Here is a 20,272-nt window from a genome sequence, read left to right as displayed (position 1 = left end):
GTTGGCTTGGAGGCTATGCACTGGACCTGCAAACTGCCTACCTAAGGCTTAAGTAGCACAGAGAAAGAAGAGCCGGAGGACCCAGATGACAAAGCTGAGATCACAGGAGGGTGACCTTTGATTTAGTTTTCATCTTGAAGGTGCGACTGAGGTATCCTTCCGATCTGTGACATCTTTCCCTTCTTCCATGTCAGGAAGCAAATGTTAAGGAAGGCCAAGCAGTCACCATCACGAATGGCCCCTTGGGAAATCCATCTCTGTGTCTGTGTTACATGCATGTCTTCTGTTTAGAACATGGACTGCCTGTGATGGCACCCACAAACCACTGATAATAAGTGGGGATCTCCCCTTTCAGGAACAGGTACAGTTTAGTTTACTCTGACCGTTCTGCAGTGCCTGGTGTTGGTTTCAGAGGTCTATGGACACTAACTAACCTGCTTTTAGGAAACTGGTAAGTTATGGCCATTTTGCTTAGCTCTTCAATTTGACTCCAAACTGTTTTTCTATATAGGAGATTGGATTGTTTACTCTTTTGCCCTTGTGACTAAATTCCTGACAAAGGAACCTAAGGAAAAGGAAACGATTTACTTTGGCTTACAGTTGAAGGGAACACAGTCCATATAGCAGGGAAGGCGTGACAGCAGGTGGTCGGCCATATTGGGTGGGTGTAGGGCCTGGGAGGAGCCTGTGACTGGGTCTCCTTAAACATACGTTCACCATGAGCTGCTGTTTTCTGGGTACATTCTATAGAGAACTTATCATCACATGGGTGTAACTATTGAGAAGACAGGGTAAGTGTGAATCTGAATCTGGAGAGGTAGACTCCCCAAGAAAGGGCAGAGACAAGGAAGGACACCTTAGAATCGCTAAGCAAAATTACACTCAGAAAAGGCACTGACTGAATGGGCCTTTTGGTTTTCAAACAGTGATTTGGAACAAGCAAAACTGTACATAAAGACACATTATGAGCTGAGCAGGGTCACTGGAATGGGTATCGTAAGGGCAAACAGGAAGAATCCCGAAGGATGTGCCCCGGGATATTTAGGATATTTATGGTGACAATTTTACTTATACTGCTTAGAGGACAATCACTTATTGTTTGTTTCTGAATCCTTGGTTTTGTCTTAAGTTTTACATAATTTTATATTATTGCAAGGCGAGGGGAACAAGGGACATGGAAGGGTCAAAAAGTAAGGAACAGGGCATAGAATGTTCTCTAGTTTGCATCCCATTTGGGCCAAAGGAAAAACATTTGCCAAACACCTGACCTTTACGAGGCACTCTTCTACCCCCATGGGCCCAGAAAGTTGAATGGCCATTGAGATTCACTCATGGTGGAAGAAGTTAGGGTTAGGGTTAGGGTTAGGTAAATCGACTTCACCAAGACCCGAAAGTCGTTGTGGATAGGTAGTGCACTTTGCTCCAACAGACCAGCCAGCCTTCCACAGGCTCAGCTGCCTAGATATTTCTCTCAACGTGATGAGAAACGTGTAGTTTCTCGTCATTTATAAAGCTCCCAATGCACTTGCAATCTCTCCCACATATGTGCCAGATGACAACAACGCTTCACGAGGACAGTGACATCCCGGGAGTGGCCTTACTAGCCGGACACTGCTAGGGTGGTTTTCTAGAAACATGTTTATTTTCATTTCAAAGACAAAAACAAAGGGTACGGTTTGGCAGCACAGCGCTGGACTGTGCAAGCCGAGGCTTGGCACCCCATCCCCAACACAGGTGGGAAGGGAGAGTTAAAAAGGTGAGAGAGGAAACTCAATAGACGGAAGCATTAGTTTTTAGTTCACACTCTTGCAAACACCTGGTCCTCATAAAATAAACTTTCTAAAGGATAAGCAGCAGAAATGGTGTAAACGCTATCGGAACCGAGAGAGTAACTTCGCTCCTCCCAGATGTGGCGCAGGTCTGTTGAACACCGCTTGGCTGGAAACAGAATTCATCTTGCATGAGGAAGCGGTCTTTGGCCTGTCTCAGGATTTCTCCAGCATTGCATAACAAGCAGATTTCAAAATTCAGTTTCTTCTCCAACTGCAGCAGAAAGGCAAGGAGACTTTTTTTTTATTTGAAGACTCTGAAAAACGGGGTGGGGTGGGGGGGGAGTCTCAGAGTCAAGTCGCCTTTCCTCTGGTGTTAAACTCTGACTTGTGTTGTGGTTTGAAAGGAGACCTAAGAGTGGAGGAAGGACTCCTCCATTCCCAAGCCAAGGCTGGGATTCTCGAGTGAGCTGTTTTCTGTGTAAGCAATGAGAATCAGGGCAGAGGCACATGGTTTGCTGGAGCTCCCTGGCCAGCCAGCCTTGCCTACTTAGTGTGCTCTAGTCCAATATCAAAAACTGGTATATCGGTGGCACATATCTTTAATCCCAGCACTTGGGAGACAGAAGCAGGCCGATTCTGAGTTCGAGGAGAGACTGGTCTACAGCGGGAACAGCCAGGGCTATATGGAGAAACCAAAACCAAAAACCAAAACCCAAAAAACTGATATATCACCTGAAGAATGAGACCCAAAGTTAGTCTTCTATTCCCCGCCCACATGCGTGTGTAAGTGCACATATAAGTAGACCCCCCCCACACATAAATATACAGCGAGACTTGGATGCAGTGCTCCACAACCACCGTCCTTCAAGGCAGCCTCTCCACTTTCCAAGACATTCCACAATTTCTATGACTTGAAGATTTTGGATCTGTGGATTATGTAGGATCCAGGGACTGTTATAGATTTTAGAGGAACAATCTGATTGCCTTGGATTTCTGCTCCTGTTTAATACAGAGAGCACAGAGAGCGAGTTCTAAGAATACAGTTGGGATAAATGGGAGTGAATAGACCCAGGACTCGGGATGATCTGTTGCCTTCTCTCAAACAATGTTGTGACTTTTGGCAGAACTTGAATTCTCTAACTTTAAAAACTGTATTCATTTACATATTTTTTTTTGATAGGGTTTCATCTAACTTAGGTTCTCCTTGACGTTGCTACATAGTCTAGGCTGTCATGCCAATCCCTCTGCCTCCACCCCTGAAGCTGTGGAGACATGCTCCACATGCCCAGCTCTCTGCAATCTTTTAGAAAGAGAAAGTGACCAGACTGTATCTGAAAAACAATAACCAAGCAAAACAACCAAGTCCCAGAAGAAAACACGCCCCCACTCCAGGAAAACTGTAAATGCCAGCATGCAGCCTTTTATCTGAGTTTACACACGGAGGGATTTATTTGTGGGCCAAAAGAGTTCACTCTGCTGAAACCGGGTAGATTTGCCTCCCACAGATAACTGCACAGTCTGGAGACAGGGAGATGCCCAGGCAGTTTAAAGACAGAAGATAGTGATGGAAAGGAGGACAGAACTTCAAATAACCCCCAACAACAGAATCCAAGTCAGGCAAGTAAACAGAAAACAGAAACACAGCCAGTATAACAACCATGAATGAAAAGAAAACATGTCACATTAAGAGGGCTGTCTGGTGCAGGCCCTGGCTCTTCACCCAGGGATACCGCAGCCTCACTGTAGTGACCAGTGAATCCTGAGGTGGGGAAGGCATTACTGGGCAGAGGGGGCTGGTTCTGTGGGCCGGGCATACCCATTTTGAGGTTGCTGAGGTATGAAATGGAAGATAGGCTGGCTAAGCCACGGCCCTTCACCCTATGGTTTTGTGTATAGAAGAGTCTGTGTTTCCATGGTTCTTTTGTGAGACATGGGATCAATGTTATCCTAGGCCTGAACTTGTGACCTTCCTGCCTCAGGCTCCCCAAGATGTGGCTTACAGGCATGCACCACATCATCCGCAATGGTCCCATGTGTATGGAAAGCTTATGGGTTGGCAAAACCATGCAAAGTCTAATTATAGATGGAAATGAGAACGGGGCAACAGCTAAGGTGAAAATATAAAAATGAATTATTATTAGCTGGATGTGGTGGTGCATGCCTTTAATCCCAGCATGCAGAAGGATCTCTGTGAGTTCTAGGACAGCCAGGGCTGCTGCACCTGTGATCTTGGAGATGGAACTTGCTTATGCTGGGCGAGTGGTCTACTATTGAGCTACATCCCCAGTCCAAAATATTTATGAACTATCCCGTATCAGTAAGTGTATTGGGCCCTGAGGTTCCTCTAATGGGGGATTGAGAAGGTCAGAGTTGGTACCTAACCTAGCTATGGAAGACTTGGTCACAAAAGTTATCAGATGCCAGAAAGGATTAAGTAGCAAGGGCTGCTATTTCCTTGGACTCCTGCCTGGAAGCGGGAAAAGAGTAAGTGTGTGTTTACTTTAGTGGTGGAGCAAAAAGATAAATTTCAAAACCCAAATCATAGGGCTGAGATGTTACTGTGGGCTTCCTTTTGATATGGGAGTTGGGGTTGATCAGGTCCGTCCACAGAAAGGTATGCACATGGCCACCCGACTCAAGAGTAACTTCTGGTCAGTAAGTAGCTTGGAAAGTCTCCTCTCTAAAGGCACAGTAGGGAAGAAGTGAGCTGAGATGGGGTTTCCTTCTATGGGTAGAACTCTAGGAAAGAGACTTCTGGTAGGACACTGGCATCTCCAGTGGGACCACAGTGAATCCCAGTGTATACTAAACATCACATAGCGGGTTGGAGGGAGGGCAGCCCCGGTTGTTCAGTAGGTTGCTGGACTTCCTTGTACGGACCGTTTGGAGGCTCAGAAACATGATCAAGGTAAAGAAGGAGAACCCAGAAGAAGAGAAGGGAGCATAGCACCCCTCCTCATGAAACACAAACACCTTATGGCAAAAGGACTGGTGCATGGGATGGATTTCATGAGGCCAAACCTCACTTGAAAGATTTCTATTTAGTGACATCCAAAAGAATGAGTCACAGCTCACACTAACAATAGCAAAAGAGCTACAGGGAAGTCTTGGGACAAAGGGAGGAGGCTGAACTCAAGTCCTGGGGACTCCTTGAATCTCACGTTCACATTCAGTCTCATGGTGTCTCCTGGAGGGGAAGTGAGGGAGGCTGGAAGGGCGAGAGAGGGGAGGAGGCAAAGGTGGTCATTAGCATCCCTTGTTCCCAAGTGGGGCATAGGTGCTGGTGCCCACTGTGCTCCTTGAAGGACGGTGACAGCGCTGCCCTGCGCTGCAACTGAGGCTTTAGAATGCTCAACCCCATGTTGCTGTACCCCTAAAGTACAACAAGGCTAAGTGTGTATATTTCTGATGCTGGAGTGCCATCCAAGACGAAACGTTTTTATTTATGCACCTTCACCGGCCACAGCCCTCTCTGGATATTGATAGAAGTGGTTCTGGTCTGCCACATCAGAGAGTCACGGAAAACAAAAAATATGTTTACAAGGGCCAAGGAGAGGAGTGGTTATTTGTAAAAAGCTTTTATCTGAAGCCACCAGATCCCTTTTCAATTGTTCCAGCAGGGTCAAATGATGGGTTTTGAACTATATTGCCCAGCAAGCCTAGAATGGAGCTTAGTCATTTCACATGTAGTGTTGGACAAATGAGAAGTAATGCTATTCAAATAGGAGATGAGGTAAGAGGCCATCCCACCACACTGAAGTCCTTTTTACACTGAGTGTTGATGAACTCAAGAGTTTTGAGTTGAATACCCAAATACTTATCATGTGTTATTTAAAAAAAACCAAAAAACCAGAAAACAACCCAAACTTATTCAGCAGCTGATACCATCTTTTGGAATGGGTTTAAGTTCCTGTAGGGAATGGGTTGTAAGGGCTGTGTCATGCTGTAAGCTGGCTAATCTGGGTTGGATCTTGGCTGCTGTAGCTATTAGCTGTGCAGTGTGTTAATCTCTCTGGGTCTGTTGTCACAGTCCTGAAATATAATGCCTCACTGGCTGGATCTCTCCACGCTAGTTGACGGTGTGGCAAAACAATACGTGCTGGTGGTTAAGAGAGAAGTGCTATGCAGCGGGGATACAGACTGCCCTCAGCCATCATCTCTCTGTGACCATGTGGGGAAGACTGATCTTCCTGAAGTCTCTATGATTTACTGCTAGGACCAGCAGTGCAAGTTACTGAGTATAGTATCTGACATGCCAGAAGGTCATTACCATAGATCCATGATCCATTTTAATTATGTAATTAAGATTCACTTTATTAGTCGGGCGGTGGTGGTGCACGCCTTTCATCCAAGCATTTGGGAGGCAGAGGTAGGCGGATTTCTGAGTTCAAGGCCAGCCTGGTCTACAGAGTGAGTTCCAGGACAGCCAGGGCTATACAGAGAACCCTGTCTCGGAAAAAAAAAAAAAAGATCCACTTTATTTGTGTGTCTGTTCATCCATTCATCCTACCCATCCATGCCATCCATTCACCCATCCATCCATCCTTCCTTCCTTCCCATCACATCCCATTCTATTCCATCCATCCATCCATCCACCCACCCATCCATCCATCCATCTATCCTTCCTTCCCTCCCATCACATCCCATTTTATTCCATCTATCCATCCATCCTTCCTTCCCTCCTATCACATCCCATTCTATTCCATCCATCTATCCATCCATCCATCCATTCATCCATCCATGCATCCATCACATCCCATCATATCCCATTTTATTCCATCTATCCATCCATCTATCCATCCATCCATCCTACCCCATCCCATCCCATTTTATTCCATCCCTCCCATCACATCCCATTCTATTCCATCCATCCATCCATCTATCCATCCATCCTTCCTTCCCTCCTATCACATCCCATTCTATTCCATCCATCCATCCATCCATCCATCCATCCATCCATCCATCTATCCTTCCTTCCCTCCTATCACATCCCATTCTATTCCATCCATCTATCCATCCATCCATTCATCCATCCATGCATCCATCACATCCCATCACATCCCATTTTATTCCATCTATCCATCCATCCATCCATCCTATCCCATCCCATCCCATTTTATTCCATCCATCCCATCACATCCCATTCTATTCCATCCATCCATCCATCCATCCATCCATCCATCCATTCTTCCTTCCCTCCCATCACATTCCATTCTATTCCATCCATCCATCCATCCATCCATCCCATCCCATCCCATCCCATCCCATCCCATCCCATCCCATCCCATCCTATCCCATCCCATCCCACTCTATTCCATCCATCCATCCCATCCACAAGAGGGCAGCAGACTTTTGGAGTTAGATTACAAGTGTTTTTTGAGCCCCTCTAATATGGGTGCTGAGAACCAAACTTAGGTCCTCTGTTGAGCTACCTCTCCAGCTCCTTACTTATCTTAGATAGGGTTTGTGTAGCCCAGGGTGACCTAGAACTCACTACACAGCCAAGATAATGTGACCTTGAAATCTTGCTCCTCTTGCCTCCACCTCCAAAGATGCTTGCCAGGGAAGACACAGGTGACAAGTCTCAAGAAATTTATTTAGGTGTTTGTATTGGTACAGCACCCCTGATATTACCTCAGCCTTAACCACAATAATTAAAAAAGTATAACTGGGCTCATATGACCTACTTGGAGAACAAATGAAAACTGACCACAAGTCTGGAGAAAATACTATTCATTAGAGATGAGAGATCTGCACACACTTGTTCTGGAGGATTCTTGACACGAAAAGCAATTAGGGGAAGGTTCAACTTTTGGTCTAAAAGCAACAATAACTGTTATTTTCCCAAGGCCTAGCTAGGAGACAAGAGCCACAACAAAAGACCAAGAATAGCACTGTTGCCAAAGGTTAAGCTCATGGGTCCCTTTGCTAAACTACTCATCTGATGTCCTTCTTGGGGTTTTCTTTTCCCAGGATGATGAAGATAAGCCACATGGCTGTGGTCGAGAGCCATAACGGGTCCCACTTCTCAGCAACAAACACTCATGCCTATATCTTACTCACGGCATCTCCACACCTCAGTTCAACATGAGGCCATTTAAGTGACTCCTCACTTATCTTTTGCCCCAGAGCTCAGATCATTGTTAAATTAATTTAATTAAAAAAAATCTTATAGGAAAAAAACCTAAAACCAAACAAGGAACCTCCCCAAACTTGAAACAGCAAGGGGACTTGTGATATGACTCAATAATGTCCTTGCTTTACAAGCACGAAGGTCTGAGTTCAATTCCCAGAACCTACAGACAAAATTTTCTAGATAGAGTGGTATGTGTTTGTAACCCAGGGGCTGTGGAGGTAGAGACAGGAGGAACCTTGGGGCTTCCCTGACCCTCAGTCTAGCTAGCTTAGCAAGCTGTAGGTCAGTAGGAGACCCTACCTAAAAAACCAATAGCAAAACTCTACATAAGTCCTGAGGAGGATCTCAGAGGTTGACCTCTCATTTCCACAAGCATGAGCTCCCTAAACCCCATAAAATGTTGGCTGCAACCAAAGGAAAAGAAATTTTACATCCCACTTAGGGTCCCAACACACAGGTGTTGAAGCATATTTAGGTCAAAGAAACCCACCCAAAGGCCCAGAACAGGGTTTGATGCCAAGAAGGGGGGCTTCTCGGCTAAGGAATGGAACTGAATGCTTAGGCTGGGGGGGGGGTAAGGGGGAGGGCGGAGACTAGACTCTGGGAATATGGTGAAGACATATTGATCTATGGGATGTAAGTGGAGCTCCAAACCGTCACAACTTCTGTCTAGAAGTTGCAGGCAGGAAGATTAGTAGTCATTTTCTTTATATAGACAGCCAGGGCAGAAGCCAGCAGGTATTGCTTCAACACCCTGGGACAGACAGCAATATGGCCCACATCCCTTGGCTCTCAGGGATGTGGGGCCAGAGTCCAGAAAGGTTTCTCATATCCTGTGTCTCTAGGAAGACCCATGTCCGTCTGTATGAGTCTTTCCAGAGGGAGAGGAGCTCCAACCACAGTCAAGAGCTGAAGTATGTTCCCCCGAAGGTATGTAGGAGCACTATTCCTGGGCACCTGTGGTAGTGACTGACTGCATTTGGAAACAGGGTCTTTGGCAGAATAATCAAGATATCTTTAAAGCCTGTGGTGGTGGTGGTGCATGTCTTTAATCTCAGCACTAGGGAGGCAGAGACTGGTGGGCCCCTTGAGTTTGAGACCAGCCTGATCTACAGAGTGAGTTCCGAGTCTACACAGAGAAACCTTGTCTCACCCCCTACCTCCCAACGTCTTAGAGAACCTGAATCTGATGTATCTAGGGTCTTTAGAAGAGGACAAAATGCCAGGTGTGGTGGTGGGTACTTGTAAGCCTAGCACTTGGGAGGGTAAGGTGGGAGGATCAGGAGTTCAAGACCAGCCTGAGTTATTTGGTGAGTTCTCATCTCAAAACCCAAAAATCTCTCTGAAAATATCCAGCAGTTACACCACACACACATACAAATTAAAAAAAGAACAAGAGAAAGATGCAGGAAGCCAGGGACACAGGAGAAAGCCAGTGACCAAAGAGGCAGAAATGGTAGGGAGAGACAGTAGGGACACAACTACATGGTGGTGACTGTGCCGTAACATTCCTTCCAGCCTGCAGGACAGCAAGACACAGCTCTGTTCTGACCCCCCCAGTCCATGGTCCTTTGCCATGGCAGCCCTGGAAAATGAACCCAAGATTTCCTACCACAGCTGTAACTCTGTACCCAGACATGGGGTAATAAGATAGGAAGTCAGTCTTAAATGAAGGGAGACACCAGCCTTTGTTACAACCAGAGGTGCTCCGCTCAAGCTCACATTCATGATCTAATTTCTATAGGATTCGATCTGCGCTTGGGAAGGGACTCAATTCACAGGCAGCTATTAGGTATGACCATGTAACGACGTAGAAAACAATTTACTAATTTGATTGCATTTGTAACAAACCTGAGAAAAAAATGGCATAAGACATCCATCATTTGAGTTGACAACAAGACCCAAACCATGGCAGCTCACCTGGCCCAGTCCTGCGAGAGTTTCATTCCATTAGAACAAGCCTTTAACTTGCTCTGTTTCTGTGTCAAGGTCTATATCGTAAAAGCAGGGTCGGGTGGGCAGTCCTGGCATTGTGCTCATCTGGAAGAGAAAACACAACACTGCACATGAGTAAAGTTCATGAAGTGATTAATCACAGCACGGTCCACTTGACAGCCACATATAACATTCCGTTATGGTCACAGGTGGCCCTGTCGGTTTGCCCCCTGCCTTTACGCTCTGCAAATACAGATAGAAAGCATGTCACCTCCCCCCAAATGTCGTAGCTTGTTCACCATTCCCTGTGGCCCCACAAGCACACAGCAGCCACCAGGGATTTTCAAAGCTTTTCTTGTAAGTCCAATTTGCATCCAGAACCCAAGAGCAGCCCCTCTGGCTGGGGCCAGAGTTGCCTCCTCACCAAGCACCATGCATGTATTTTCATCAGAGCAAAAGCCCGCAAACTGTACTAGTGGCTGGGCACAGTGCGAACTTGCCCTTTAGCTAGCAGGCACCTGGCTTTACCTCCCATCAGGAACTCCTGTGTGGAATGATGCTTTGCACTGGGCATAGAACCAAGGGAGTTCCCCATTTTCCTTTCTTGTTTGTTTGTTTTTAGGCTGGCCTCGAACTCAGAAATCCACCTGCCTCTGCTTCCCAAGTGCTGGGATTAAAGGTGTGCGCCACCACTGCCTGGCTCCCATTTTCCTTTCTTAACAACCTCGAAGAGGCATTTGTATGATTCCCATGGCACATGGAGGTAGTGAGATCTAGAGAGGGTAAGTTCTACTGTCGAGGTTGCTAAGGTAGTAAGTGCCACACAGGCCTTCAGACTTTGCTCGACATGTCACATTTGTTTCCATAATATCTGCCTTGGAGTGGTACTCTGTGGATGACATGGATGTACATGTGTGACAGCCAGCTTCAGCCACCTTCCAGCGCATTTTGTTTGACATAGATACTTGCTTTCATCTGACTTTATAGATTTTTTTTTTTTTGTATATGGGTTGCTAAGACCTGTTTTTTTGTTTTTGTTTTTTTTTTTTCAAATAGAATTTCATGTGGTCCAGGCCGATCTTGAACTCCTGGTCATCGTGTGACTATCTCCCAAGTCCTCAGGTCACAGGTCCATGACCAGCAAGGTGAGACGACATTAAGTTACCAAGGGAAGTGCTCGTAGACACAGCTGAGGGCTCGGAGTCTGTTTCTTTACTGCTTTGCTGAACCAATGAGACCTTCAGTGCCATTGTTTTGTCCCCTGTGGCAGAAGGCCCTGGTGTATCAAGAGAGCATGCAGGCTACCATATTAGCACACCATTCCCAGGATCTGTGCTTCAAGACTCAGAGGATTCAGGGTCTCCTGCTATGCTAACTGTCACCCATCTTCCAGTCTTATCCGTCCATCCATCAGGTGGAGGTGATACCCCGTTTCCGGCTCTTCAGAGGCCAGATTGACTTCTGTGTCATGCAGGAAGCTTGCCTGACCCCAGACACTCTCTTTATAAGATGGAGCAGTGATGGGTTAGCACCGGCCTGTAGAGTGGCTCTGCTTCCTCCCATCCCACAATTCTCTACTGAGAACTACTAAGGTGGAATGTAGTTCTTACCCCGTGCTTGCCTCTCTCACTCCTGTCTCTGTTTACAGACTCTCCTCACTCAGCCAGGGCTGTGGAGCAGCAGGAGCCCAGGAGCTTAGTGGAAACTCAAAGGCATAGATAGACCTGCTGGATGGATGGGAGCCTGGGACCACAGCAAGTCCCCAGCAACACAGATGCACAGCATGGCTTAGGAACCATGTTTTACATGGTACCCACGGTCCTTCCTTGTGACAGTTGACCTTCCTTGTGACAATTGACCTTAGTGTCAATCTCCTTTATATGCTGGTCATGTGGGGCACCCATGGGCCCCTCTGAAGTTCTCACTGACCACTATGCCCTGCTGGCCTTGGAGTGTGGAGGCTGACCCAGGGCAAGGAGAAGACCTCTGAGTATAGCTGGGGACAAGGCTCCTTTGTCACACACAGGTGGGCAATGACATTCTGGATCTCAAACAATGAACTAAATGTAAACTGTGGCACCTGACTCAGTGGCTGGGGTCCTGCAATATTTTAAAGCTTACCTTCTTAAGAGGCAGGCTCCTAGCATGGAATCAATGTTTCTCTGGCTACTACTGTGTTACTCTATTGAAAGGAGGGTAGACACGTGCCTTCTTGTCATTCTAAATTCTGTCACAATATTGGGACATAAAACTAGCCAAGATATTAAGCATCAGGAAGTGAGAGGTGTCTTTCTTCCACTTTCAGCTTATTTAAGCGGGAGAGACATGTGTAGAATGGCAACATGGCCACATTCCTTCCCAAGGACTCTGTAATCGCTTCCGAGAATTGAGACTACTTATTTGGGATACGGGAGAGCAGACAAGAACCCACAGGCTTGGTAGAGCAAGAGCTTCCCTGCTGAGGAAGAATGATATGGAGTTATGTTAACCAAGACTGTGATACTTGTACCAAGTTCTCTACCAGTAACAAATGGCCATGGGGCGCAGCTCCTAGACTAAATTCCATACAACCCTTACAGAAGAGAAATCTCCTGGGAATTGACCTCTGGCTACAGGCCCGGGGTCAGTGGGGCTCTGTCCCACTTAAAATAAACGAGGAGCCATTAAATCTCTGGGTTTGTCATGCCACATTAATAGATTCTTGTGCAAAGTCTGAGGGGAAAAAAAAGAGCTTTTTGTCCTCATGACCCTGATTTTAACTACGCCTAATCTCTGACCACAAGAAACCACACTTTCTATCAACAATGTTTAGAAACATACGCTAGGGCTGGTGGGATGGCTTAGTGGTAAAGGTGCTTGCTGATAAGTCTGAGGACCTGGGTGACTCATGGCTGTCTATAACTCCAGTTCCAGGGGGACCTAATGCCCTCTTCTGGCCTCCATAGACACCAGGCAGGTACATGGCACACAGTCATACATACAGGCAAGGTGTATACATAATAAAAAATACTCATCAAAGAAACCCCCGTGTCGGCTAACAATTGCCCAGGGCACAGAGAACCTCTGAGCAGATGAACCTGGCAATGCTTCACCAGACACTGCACTCTGCTCAATTCACAAACTTGAGGGAAACCACATGAGTTATCTTCTGGGTGCTGGGATTACACATGGGCACCCCCAGATATAGCCTCCCGTTTCACACGCCCAATTCTGGAATTTGATTTTCAAGGAGATTATAAATTTAAATTAGTAACACAGCGGCGGTGGGGGGGTATCTTTCAAAATAGAGCAACAGGAATAATCACCACGGGCCCATTCTGTATATAAGTCCAATGGCCTTGCTCCTTGGCAAACATGATCTACTAGGGAAAAAGATAAGCTGTTGAGAAACAGGAGGGCAGCCCTGCTCAGAGATAGACTGGGGAAGAAAGTTCTACTTTATTGTGTTAGCCTTGGCTCCTTTTCAAATTCAATGGCTGTTTAAGAATGGTGTTAGCGGCTGGAGAGATGGCTCAGCAGTTAAGAGCACTGACTGCTCTTATAGAGGTCCTGAGTTCAATTCCCAGCAACCACATGTTGGCTCACAACCATCCGTAAGGGGATCCGATGCCCTCTTCTGGAGTATCTGAAGATAGCTACAGTGTACTCATAAAAATAAATAAGCCTTTAAAAAAATGGTATTAGCAGCCAGGCATGGTGGTACATGCCTTTAATCCCAGCACTCAGGAGGCAGATAGGTGGATTTCTGTGCATCTGAGGCCAGCCTGGTCTAGAACTAGAACATAGCAAGTTCTAGTTCAAACAGGACTACATAGAGAGACCCTGTCTCAAAAATACCATCCTCCCTTCCCCCAACAAGAGAATGGTGTTAGCTTACAATATGGCTAGATAACCCTTACAAAGGTCATCTTTAGAAACAGGTCCCAGTAGGGAGTAGAGACTACCTTATAAGTATAAAACATTTCCAAAATGGTATGCATAGAGTAACTACCCGGATCTTCCCTGTTACTATTTTAGATCAAACATGAATTATTGAAACCATTTAGAAGTCTATAAACAGTTCTGATTTACGTGGCCTCACTGAAGAGTTACCTACACGTTCAGTTAAAATGTTCTGGGCTGGGGATGTGGTTCAGTGGCAGAGTGCTTCCCTGGCTAGCACACTCGAGGCCCTGAGTTTGGCTCCCCACTCCCTACACACAACCTTTTTGGGAAGCTGAAGGAAGTATAATTATAGTTAGGGCTGCAATGCTGCTTTGCCAACTAACTCTAGAGGGTTAGCAAAACCTAGCACCAAAGTTCTAAAGCGAGGCCACACACACTAACTAGCTAACTGCTCCTTCATTGCTCATGTGCTGTATTCTGTCCATTCCCCAAGAGATACACAGAGATCACCAGTGCACAGCAGTAAGTCAGTTACACGTGGCTCTTCACGTGGGCCCCTGGATCGCTACAGAGACCCCTCTGACCTTTCCCCATGTCACCATGAACACCATTCCTGAATTCCTCAGAGCCCTGAGGTAGGTGGAGGCTAACAGGCTTTCCTCCATCTCTCTCTAGATGCGGACATGGACTCGGAGATCTTCACTACGGTTGTTATCATGTTCCCGGTAACGGCCAGGATGATCCGCAAGTACTTTGGTTCTAAGTGAATGAACAGTCTGAGGGGTGTGTAACTATGGGAACCAGATCAGGTGTGTGGCCCTTGGGCAGTTAACTCTCGGAGCCTTCAATAGTTATTTGTAAGGACAGTGTGACAGTGCCTACATTATGGACATAATTTTGAAGTTAAGACGAGCTAAGGTAAGAGCAGGGCCCAGTTAGGCATTCGGTACACAGTACTTTGTTATTTTATTACCTGTGTTGAAATAAGAAACGAGCAGCTAGAGAGAGGCCAGCAGGTAGAAAAGTATCTGCTTTGTTGTGCACGCCTGGCGACTTAAGTTTTATCTGAGGATCATATGAAGGTTGGGGAGAAATGACTCCCTCAGGTTGACCTCTGAGGTCCACATCATGCCATACCATGTGTGGTTCTTACCATCTCTCTCCTCCCTCTCTCTCACACACGCACATACACATGACTATAATAAGACTGTTACTTATATCAGAAACAGAAACAGGAGAAGTAGAGGAAACCTGGCCTATGGCCACATTTCTTTTACAGGGACAAATAGGGCTTATTGATTTCGAGACATTTCCGGAAATTTTTCTTTCGTTACCGGTTATCTGATGATAACAGACGATACAGCTCCGAACTCCTTACTTTTTATAGTTTCAAGTTTCCACAGTCAAATCTTACGGTAAAACTCAAGAGCCAAGATACAAAATATCTAAGCCAACGGGGACAGCCCTGACCAAGACAGAGCCCTGCAGGAATGGAATTATGAATCAGACAAAGCGCGACCCTAAACTGAACTGCTGCCTTGACAGGGAGACTGCAGGCCCAGTGGGGCTGCTCTTCTCCACCTTTGTGGGTCTTTCCTGTCATTTGGCACCGGACTCAGTCACCAGCCATTTGATCTGCAGGTGGCATGCCCTGAGACTCTACACCAGCTCTGGGGACACAAACTGACTTAATAACAGGTTTCTGAAGAGTGCCTCCCTTGAATAGTAACAGAGATCTTTGTGGTAACCGAATCACCATCCTGTGACGGGAGGGGAGGGGAGAGCAGGAGCTGGAAGGCAGGAAGGGAGGGTGAGGACATTGTTTCTGCTGGGAAGTTTACTATTTTCCCCTTTTGCTGTGCTGAACTTAGGGCCTTACATATGCCAGGAAGCACACACATCTCCTGAGCAGTTTAATCTCCCTCTCCCTCCCCCGTCCCCACTCCTATTGCTGCTAAGTCAACAGACTTAACAGGAGGAGAGAGGGTCCATGGTATTGAATCATGCTGTGTGCTCATGGAGCTGAGGGTGTGTATATGTGTGTGTCGGGGTGCGGGGGGAGCTGGTGGAGACGAAGAGAAAGAAAGAGAGCTGGGAGGCCCCAGACCATGTCTACCAACTGGAAGCTTGGCTAGCCAACCCCTGCTGGATCAGGGACCATCAATGGCCTGTCTTAACTGCCAAAGATGAAGGAGGTCTACGTTGCCTTGAAGCCTTCTTTTCAGGATACCAGTCTGGGTCTGGGACTGATTTACTTGCTCTGTACCTATTTTTTAAATAGATATAGGATCTTACTATCTGGCCCAGGCTGGCTTTGAACTCACAATCCTCCTGCCTTGGCCTTTCCAGGATGGGATGACAGCAGTGTTTCTACCATCTCCAGCCCTTGTACGTTATCAGGGGAAATGCTAATACGTTCCGCCACCTCCTTTAACTTTCTTCAGATTCTCAGCCGAATAATACCTCAGAGATTTGCTTGCATTTGTTTACAGAGGCTCAAGCTAGACCCGGTGGCTTACTCTCTCTTCCTGATGTCTGCTGATCCAGATGTAGAACTCTCAGCTCCTTCTCCAGCACCATGTCTGCCTGCATGCTGCCATGCTTCCCACCATGACGATAATGGACTAAACCCCTGAAACTGTAAGCCAGCCCCAGTTCGATGCTGTCTTTCGTAAGAGTTGTTGCAGTCATGGTGTCTCTTCACAGCAATGAAACCCTAACTAAGACACCTTCCTCTTCCTCTATTTACTGTTCTTTGCAGATTCAGGTTTTATCTACTACTTTCTAACATAGAAGAGGAGGAGCAAGCACTCCACATGCCCCATGACTGGCCTGTGTCTTTAACGACAGAACTACCTTAGGTCGGAATTGATCAGCATATGCAAATAGGTGCAGCAAAGCCATCTTGCATAGCAATCATGTCCCCTTGTACCTCGTCCGTCTCTTGGTTAATACTTTCTGGTGCTTCCTATACATCTGCCTTCTATGTATCAACGTGTTCTCTGGGAGGTCCAAGGTCATCATCCCCCCTGAGCCCCACCTCCCGCCCCAACACTGTTTTGTGCACATAAATATGAATGCAGAGAGGCCAGACATCTGCTTCAGGTTTCTTCTTCAATCTCTCTTCACCTTGTTTATCAAGACAGGGTCTCTCCCCACACCTGCAAGCATGCTAATTTGGCTTGCCTAGCTGGCCAGGGATCAATTCTTCTTGTTCCTGGCTTCTTCAGTGCTTGGATTAAGCTTATGTGTGGCTTTAATGTTTAGTGCTGGGAGCTAAATTCAGGTTTCACTGTGCCATCTCTCCAGCCCTCCAACTCATCTCTTAATGCATTCAAGAAAAAGATGAATTTTCTTTGGCGCCATCCTTCCCCAGCATCACCCTGTAGGGTTGTTTAAACAATCCCCATAACGGGCCCTTCCTGTTCCACAATCAATAGAAACTTTCTGTTCTCCGAGTTTCCATTTCCTTGACCCAGATTGTAGTGGACATGCTCATGATGACCCCAGTTGGCCCCAGCCTTTGATGGAGGTTGACTGGTTGTCTAACCAACAGCATAGGTCACATGCAATGGGACACCGCCCTTTATAACACAGCCAAGAGAAAGTCTTGCTGGCTTTCAGGAACTAAACTGGAAGAAGCCAATTAGCAAAAAATCCTACCTGTGTCCTCTAGTACCCGAGGATGGCTGGCAGCTCGCAAAAACTGGGTGAAGATTCTCTGAATAACCCACGAACATAAAAAAGGACCCCAGGTCACAGATGAGGTCCTGCTGCCAGCAGATGCCAATACTGAAGCTGTAAGCAGAGAAGGCAGCCAGGCTGGGTTCAGAGTTCCAGGCTATGACTACCATCGACTCTACCTGCTTTGCTTGTTCTTTGTTTTTTTTCAAGACAGGGTTTCTCTGTGTAGCCCTGGCTGTCCTGGAACTCACTCTGTAGACCAGGCAGGCTCCAAAATCAGAAATCCACCTGCCTCTACCTCCCAAGTGCTGGGATTAAAGGCATGCGCCACCACTGTCCCGCCATCAATGGTTTTATTGGGTAAACTTCGCATGTAATGAGTTGCATACACTTGAATATAAAGGTAAGGTTCACTAACATATACACAAATTGGTCCTGGGCTGGAGATGCAGATCAGTGGTAAACTAGTTGCTTAGCATGCTCAAGACCTCGGGTTTGCATCCTAGTACATACAACAAAACAAACAGCTGCTGTGAAACACTCATGTGTACAGGTCTTTACACTGGTCTAGACTTCATTCTTTTTGTACGTAAATAAAAAGGATGAAATGGTATAGTCATATGGTAGGTATATGTTTATGATTTTATTTTGTTTTTAATGCTAGAGGTTGAACCTAGGGTTTTGTACAGGTCAGGCAATAACAATACATCCAAGTCCCACCCCACTCTTTTTCTACATGCTTTAAAAAAAAAAAAAAGAATCTACCAACTGTTTCCCAGGTGGCTTATACTACTACAAATTCCTATCAGCAGAGTCTGGGATTTCCAGTTTCTACATTCTCACCAGCATTCGGTATAATGAATTTTTTTAAATTGTAGACATTCTCTCTAGGTATAGTGTGCATGCCTTTAGTCCCAGCACTCGGGAGGCAGTGGCAAGTGAATCGATGTGAGTTCAAAGCCGGCCAAGTATAATATCAAGTTCCAGAACAGGTAGAACTACGTAGTAAGACCTTGTATCAACACAACAAAATTTAAGAATGTTTAGACCATCAGAAAGCTATATAGAGGAATCCATTGTGGTTATGATTTGCTTTTCTTAACTATTACTAGTAGTAAACATTTTAATGTGGAAAAAACCAGAGCTGAAAGAGCTGAAGCTTAGCCCAATGTGGCAGGGTTAGAGTCCCTGAAGGCAGGACAGGAAGCCATGGGTAAAGGTACGGCCTCAGTTGCAATGGAGATTCTAACATATTAGAGATGCTGAACCATGCACTGACCACCAAGAATAGGAGATGTGTGCAGTGGAGCTAGCCTGACTTATAAGACAAATGGTTCATGCTACAGACAGCAGAACCAGAGAAGTAGAGCTACCCAGGGTCTTTGGAGTCTGCAAGATTCTGAGTAAGTCCCATACATTAGACGTTAGACACTAAGCTCCAAGTTTGGAGCTACATTGTTGGATTTTGGAGTTGCATAACTGAGCATTCTTATGTCCTGGCTTTCCCCATTTGGAGTAAGAAGGTATTTACTGTTTTTTTTTTTTTTCATTTTATATGGACTCTCAGAGAAACTTTGGATATTTTAAAGATAAATCAAACTCTTAAAGTGTTTGAATTTTTAAAATACTGTGAAAATTTAAAGTTACTATGTTATATATTGTAATAATGCAATCTTGGGGATAAACAAGAAAGGAAAAGCTATGACTTAATAGTGACCTTGTATGTGTGTGTGTCTGTGTGTGAAGTCAACAAAGGATGGACTTTTAGCAGCTAATGTTCTTTGTCAACTTGACACAAATGTAGAGTTACCTAGGAGGAGAAAACCTCAACTGAAGAAGTGTCCAGATCAGATTAGTCTGTGGCCATATTTGTGAGGCATTTTCTATTTTTTTTTTCTGTTTTTTGAGACAGGGTTTCTCTGTGTAGCCCTGGCTGTCCTGGAACTCACTCTGTAGACCAGGCTGGCCTGGAACTCAGAAATCTGCCTGCCTCTGCCTCCCAAGTGCTGGGATTAAAGGCGTGCGCTACCGCCGGCCCCGAGCTGTGAGGTATTTTCTTAATTGATTATCAAAATAGGAGGGCCCGACCCACTTTGGCAGATACCATTCCTAGGCAGGTTTGCTTGGGCTGTATGGGAAAGATAACTGAGCAAGCCAGAGGGAAGGAGCTAGTAAGCAGTGCCTCTCCTTGGTCTCTGCTTCAGGTCTTGCCTTGACTCCTCTCAATGACTGACTGTGATACAGAAGTATAAACTGAAACAAGCCCTTTCTCCCCCAGGTTGCTTAGACGCTCTGTCATGGAGGAACAGACGGCTTAGAGATTAAAAGTATCTGTTGATCTTTCAGGGACCCAGGGTTTGATTCTCAATATGACACTGTGGCAAATAGCCATGCATAACTCAAGGTCCCGAGGATTTGATACCCGTTTCTAGCCTCCACAGGCACCAGACACAAGAGATACGTACAGGCAAGACACTCATATCCATAAAAATAGGATAAGAGGGCGATACCCCAAATCTTCAATCCCAGCCCAGAGGTAGGGGCATCTGGCAGGCCTGGTCTACAGAGCCTAGTCTACAGAGAAACCCTGTCTCAAACAACAAAAACAAACAAACAAAAGCACTATCAACAATAAGACAATCACTTCAAAAAGGTTCTCACTGCACTGAGTTCTCTCACACGCCCTCTAATTCCAGAATAGCTGTCCTTACAAGAGAGATGACTGGTGAATACAGGCTCTCGCTGAAGCGTGTCTAGTTTCCAAATACTTGGAGACTCCCCAGATGTCATTTCGTGTTGATTTCTCATTCAATTCCACCGTGGTTACTGAACATACTTGGTGCGATCTGAATCCTTTAAA

At 46.0% G+C, this 20,272-nt stretch overlaps 1 protein-coding gene across 2 annotated transcripts in view; it reads right to left on the bottom strand.

The window, feature by feature from the left end:
• Positions 1 to 1,620: 1,620 nt before the first annotated feature.
• Mthfd1l (methylenetetrahydrofolate dehydrogenase (NADP+ dependent) 1 like) overlaps positions 1,621 to 20,272 on the bottom strand; it is a 181,783-nt gene continuing 163,131 nt past the window's right edge. The window contains exons 27-28 of one of the 2 annotated variants that reach the window (XM_031351087.1): positions 9,829 to 9,948; positions 1,621 to 2,086 (exon numbers count right to left, since the gene is read on the bottom strand). In XM_031351087.1, the coding sequence (XP_031206947.1) occupies positions 9,859 to 9,948 (90 nt within the window). In that variant the 3' untranslated portion in view covers positions 1,621 to 2,086; positions 9,829 to 9,858. The remainder of the gene's footprint in view (positions 2,087 to 9,828; positions 9,949 to 20,272) is intronic. The other variant, XM_031351088.1, reaches the window with a different exon arrangement.

This window comes from Mastomys coucha, unplaced genomic scaffold (assembly GCF_008632895.1).
Source record: "Mastomys coucha isolate ucsf_1 unplaced genomic scaffold, UCSF_Mcou_1 pScaffold5, whole genome shotgun sequence".
In the NCBI taxonomy this organism is placed as follows: domain Eukaryota; kingdom Metazoa; phylum Chordata; class Mammalia; order Rodentia; family Muridae; genus Mastomys; species Mastomys coucha.
This window is presented reverse-complemented; position numbering and strand designations above follow the sequence as displayed.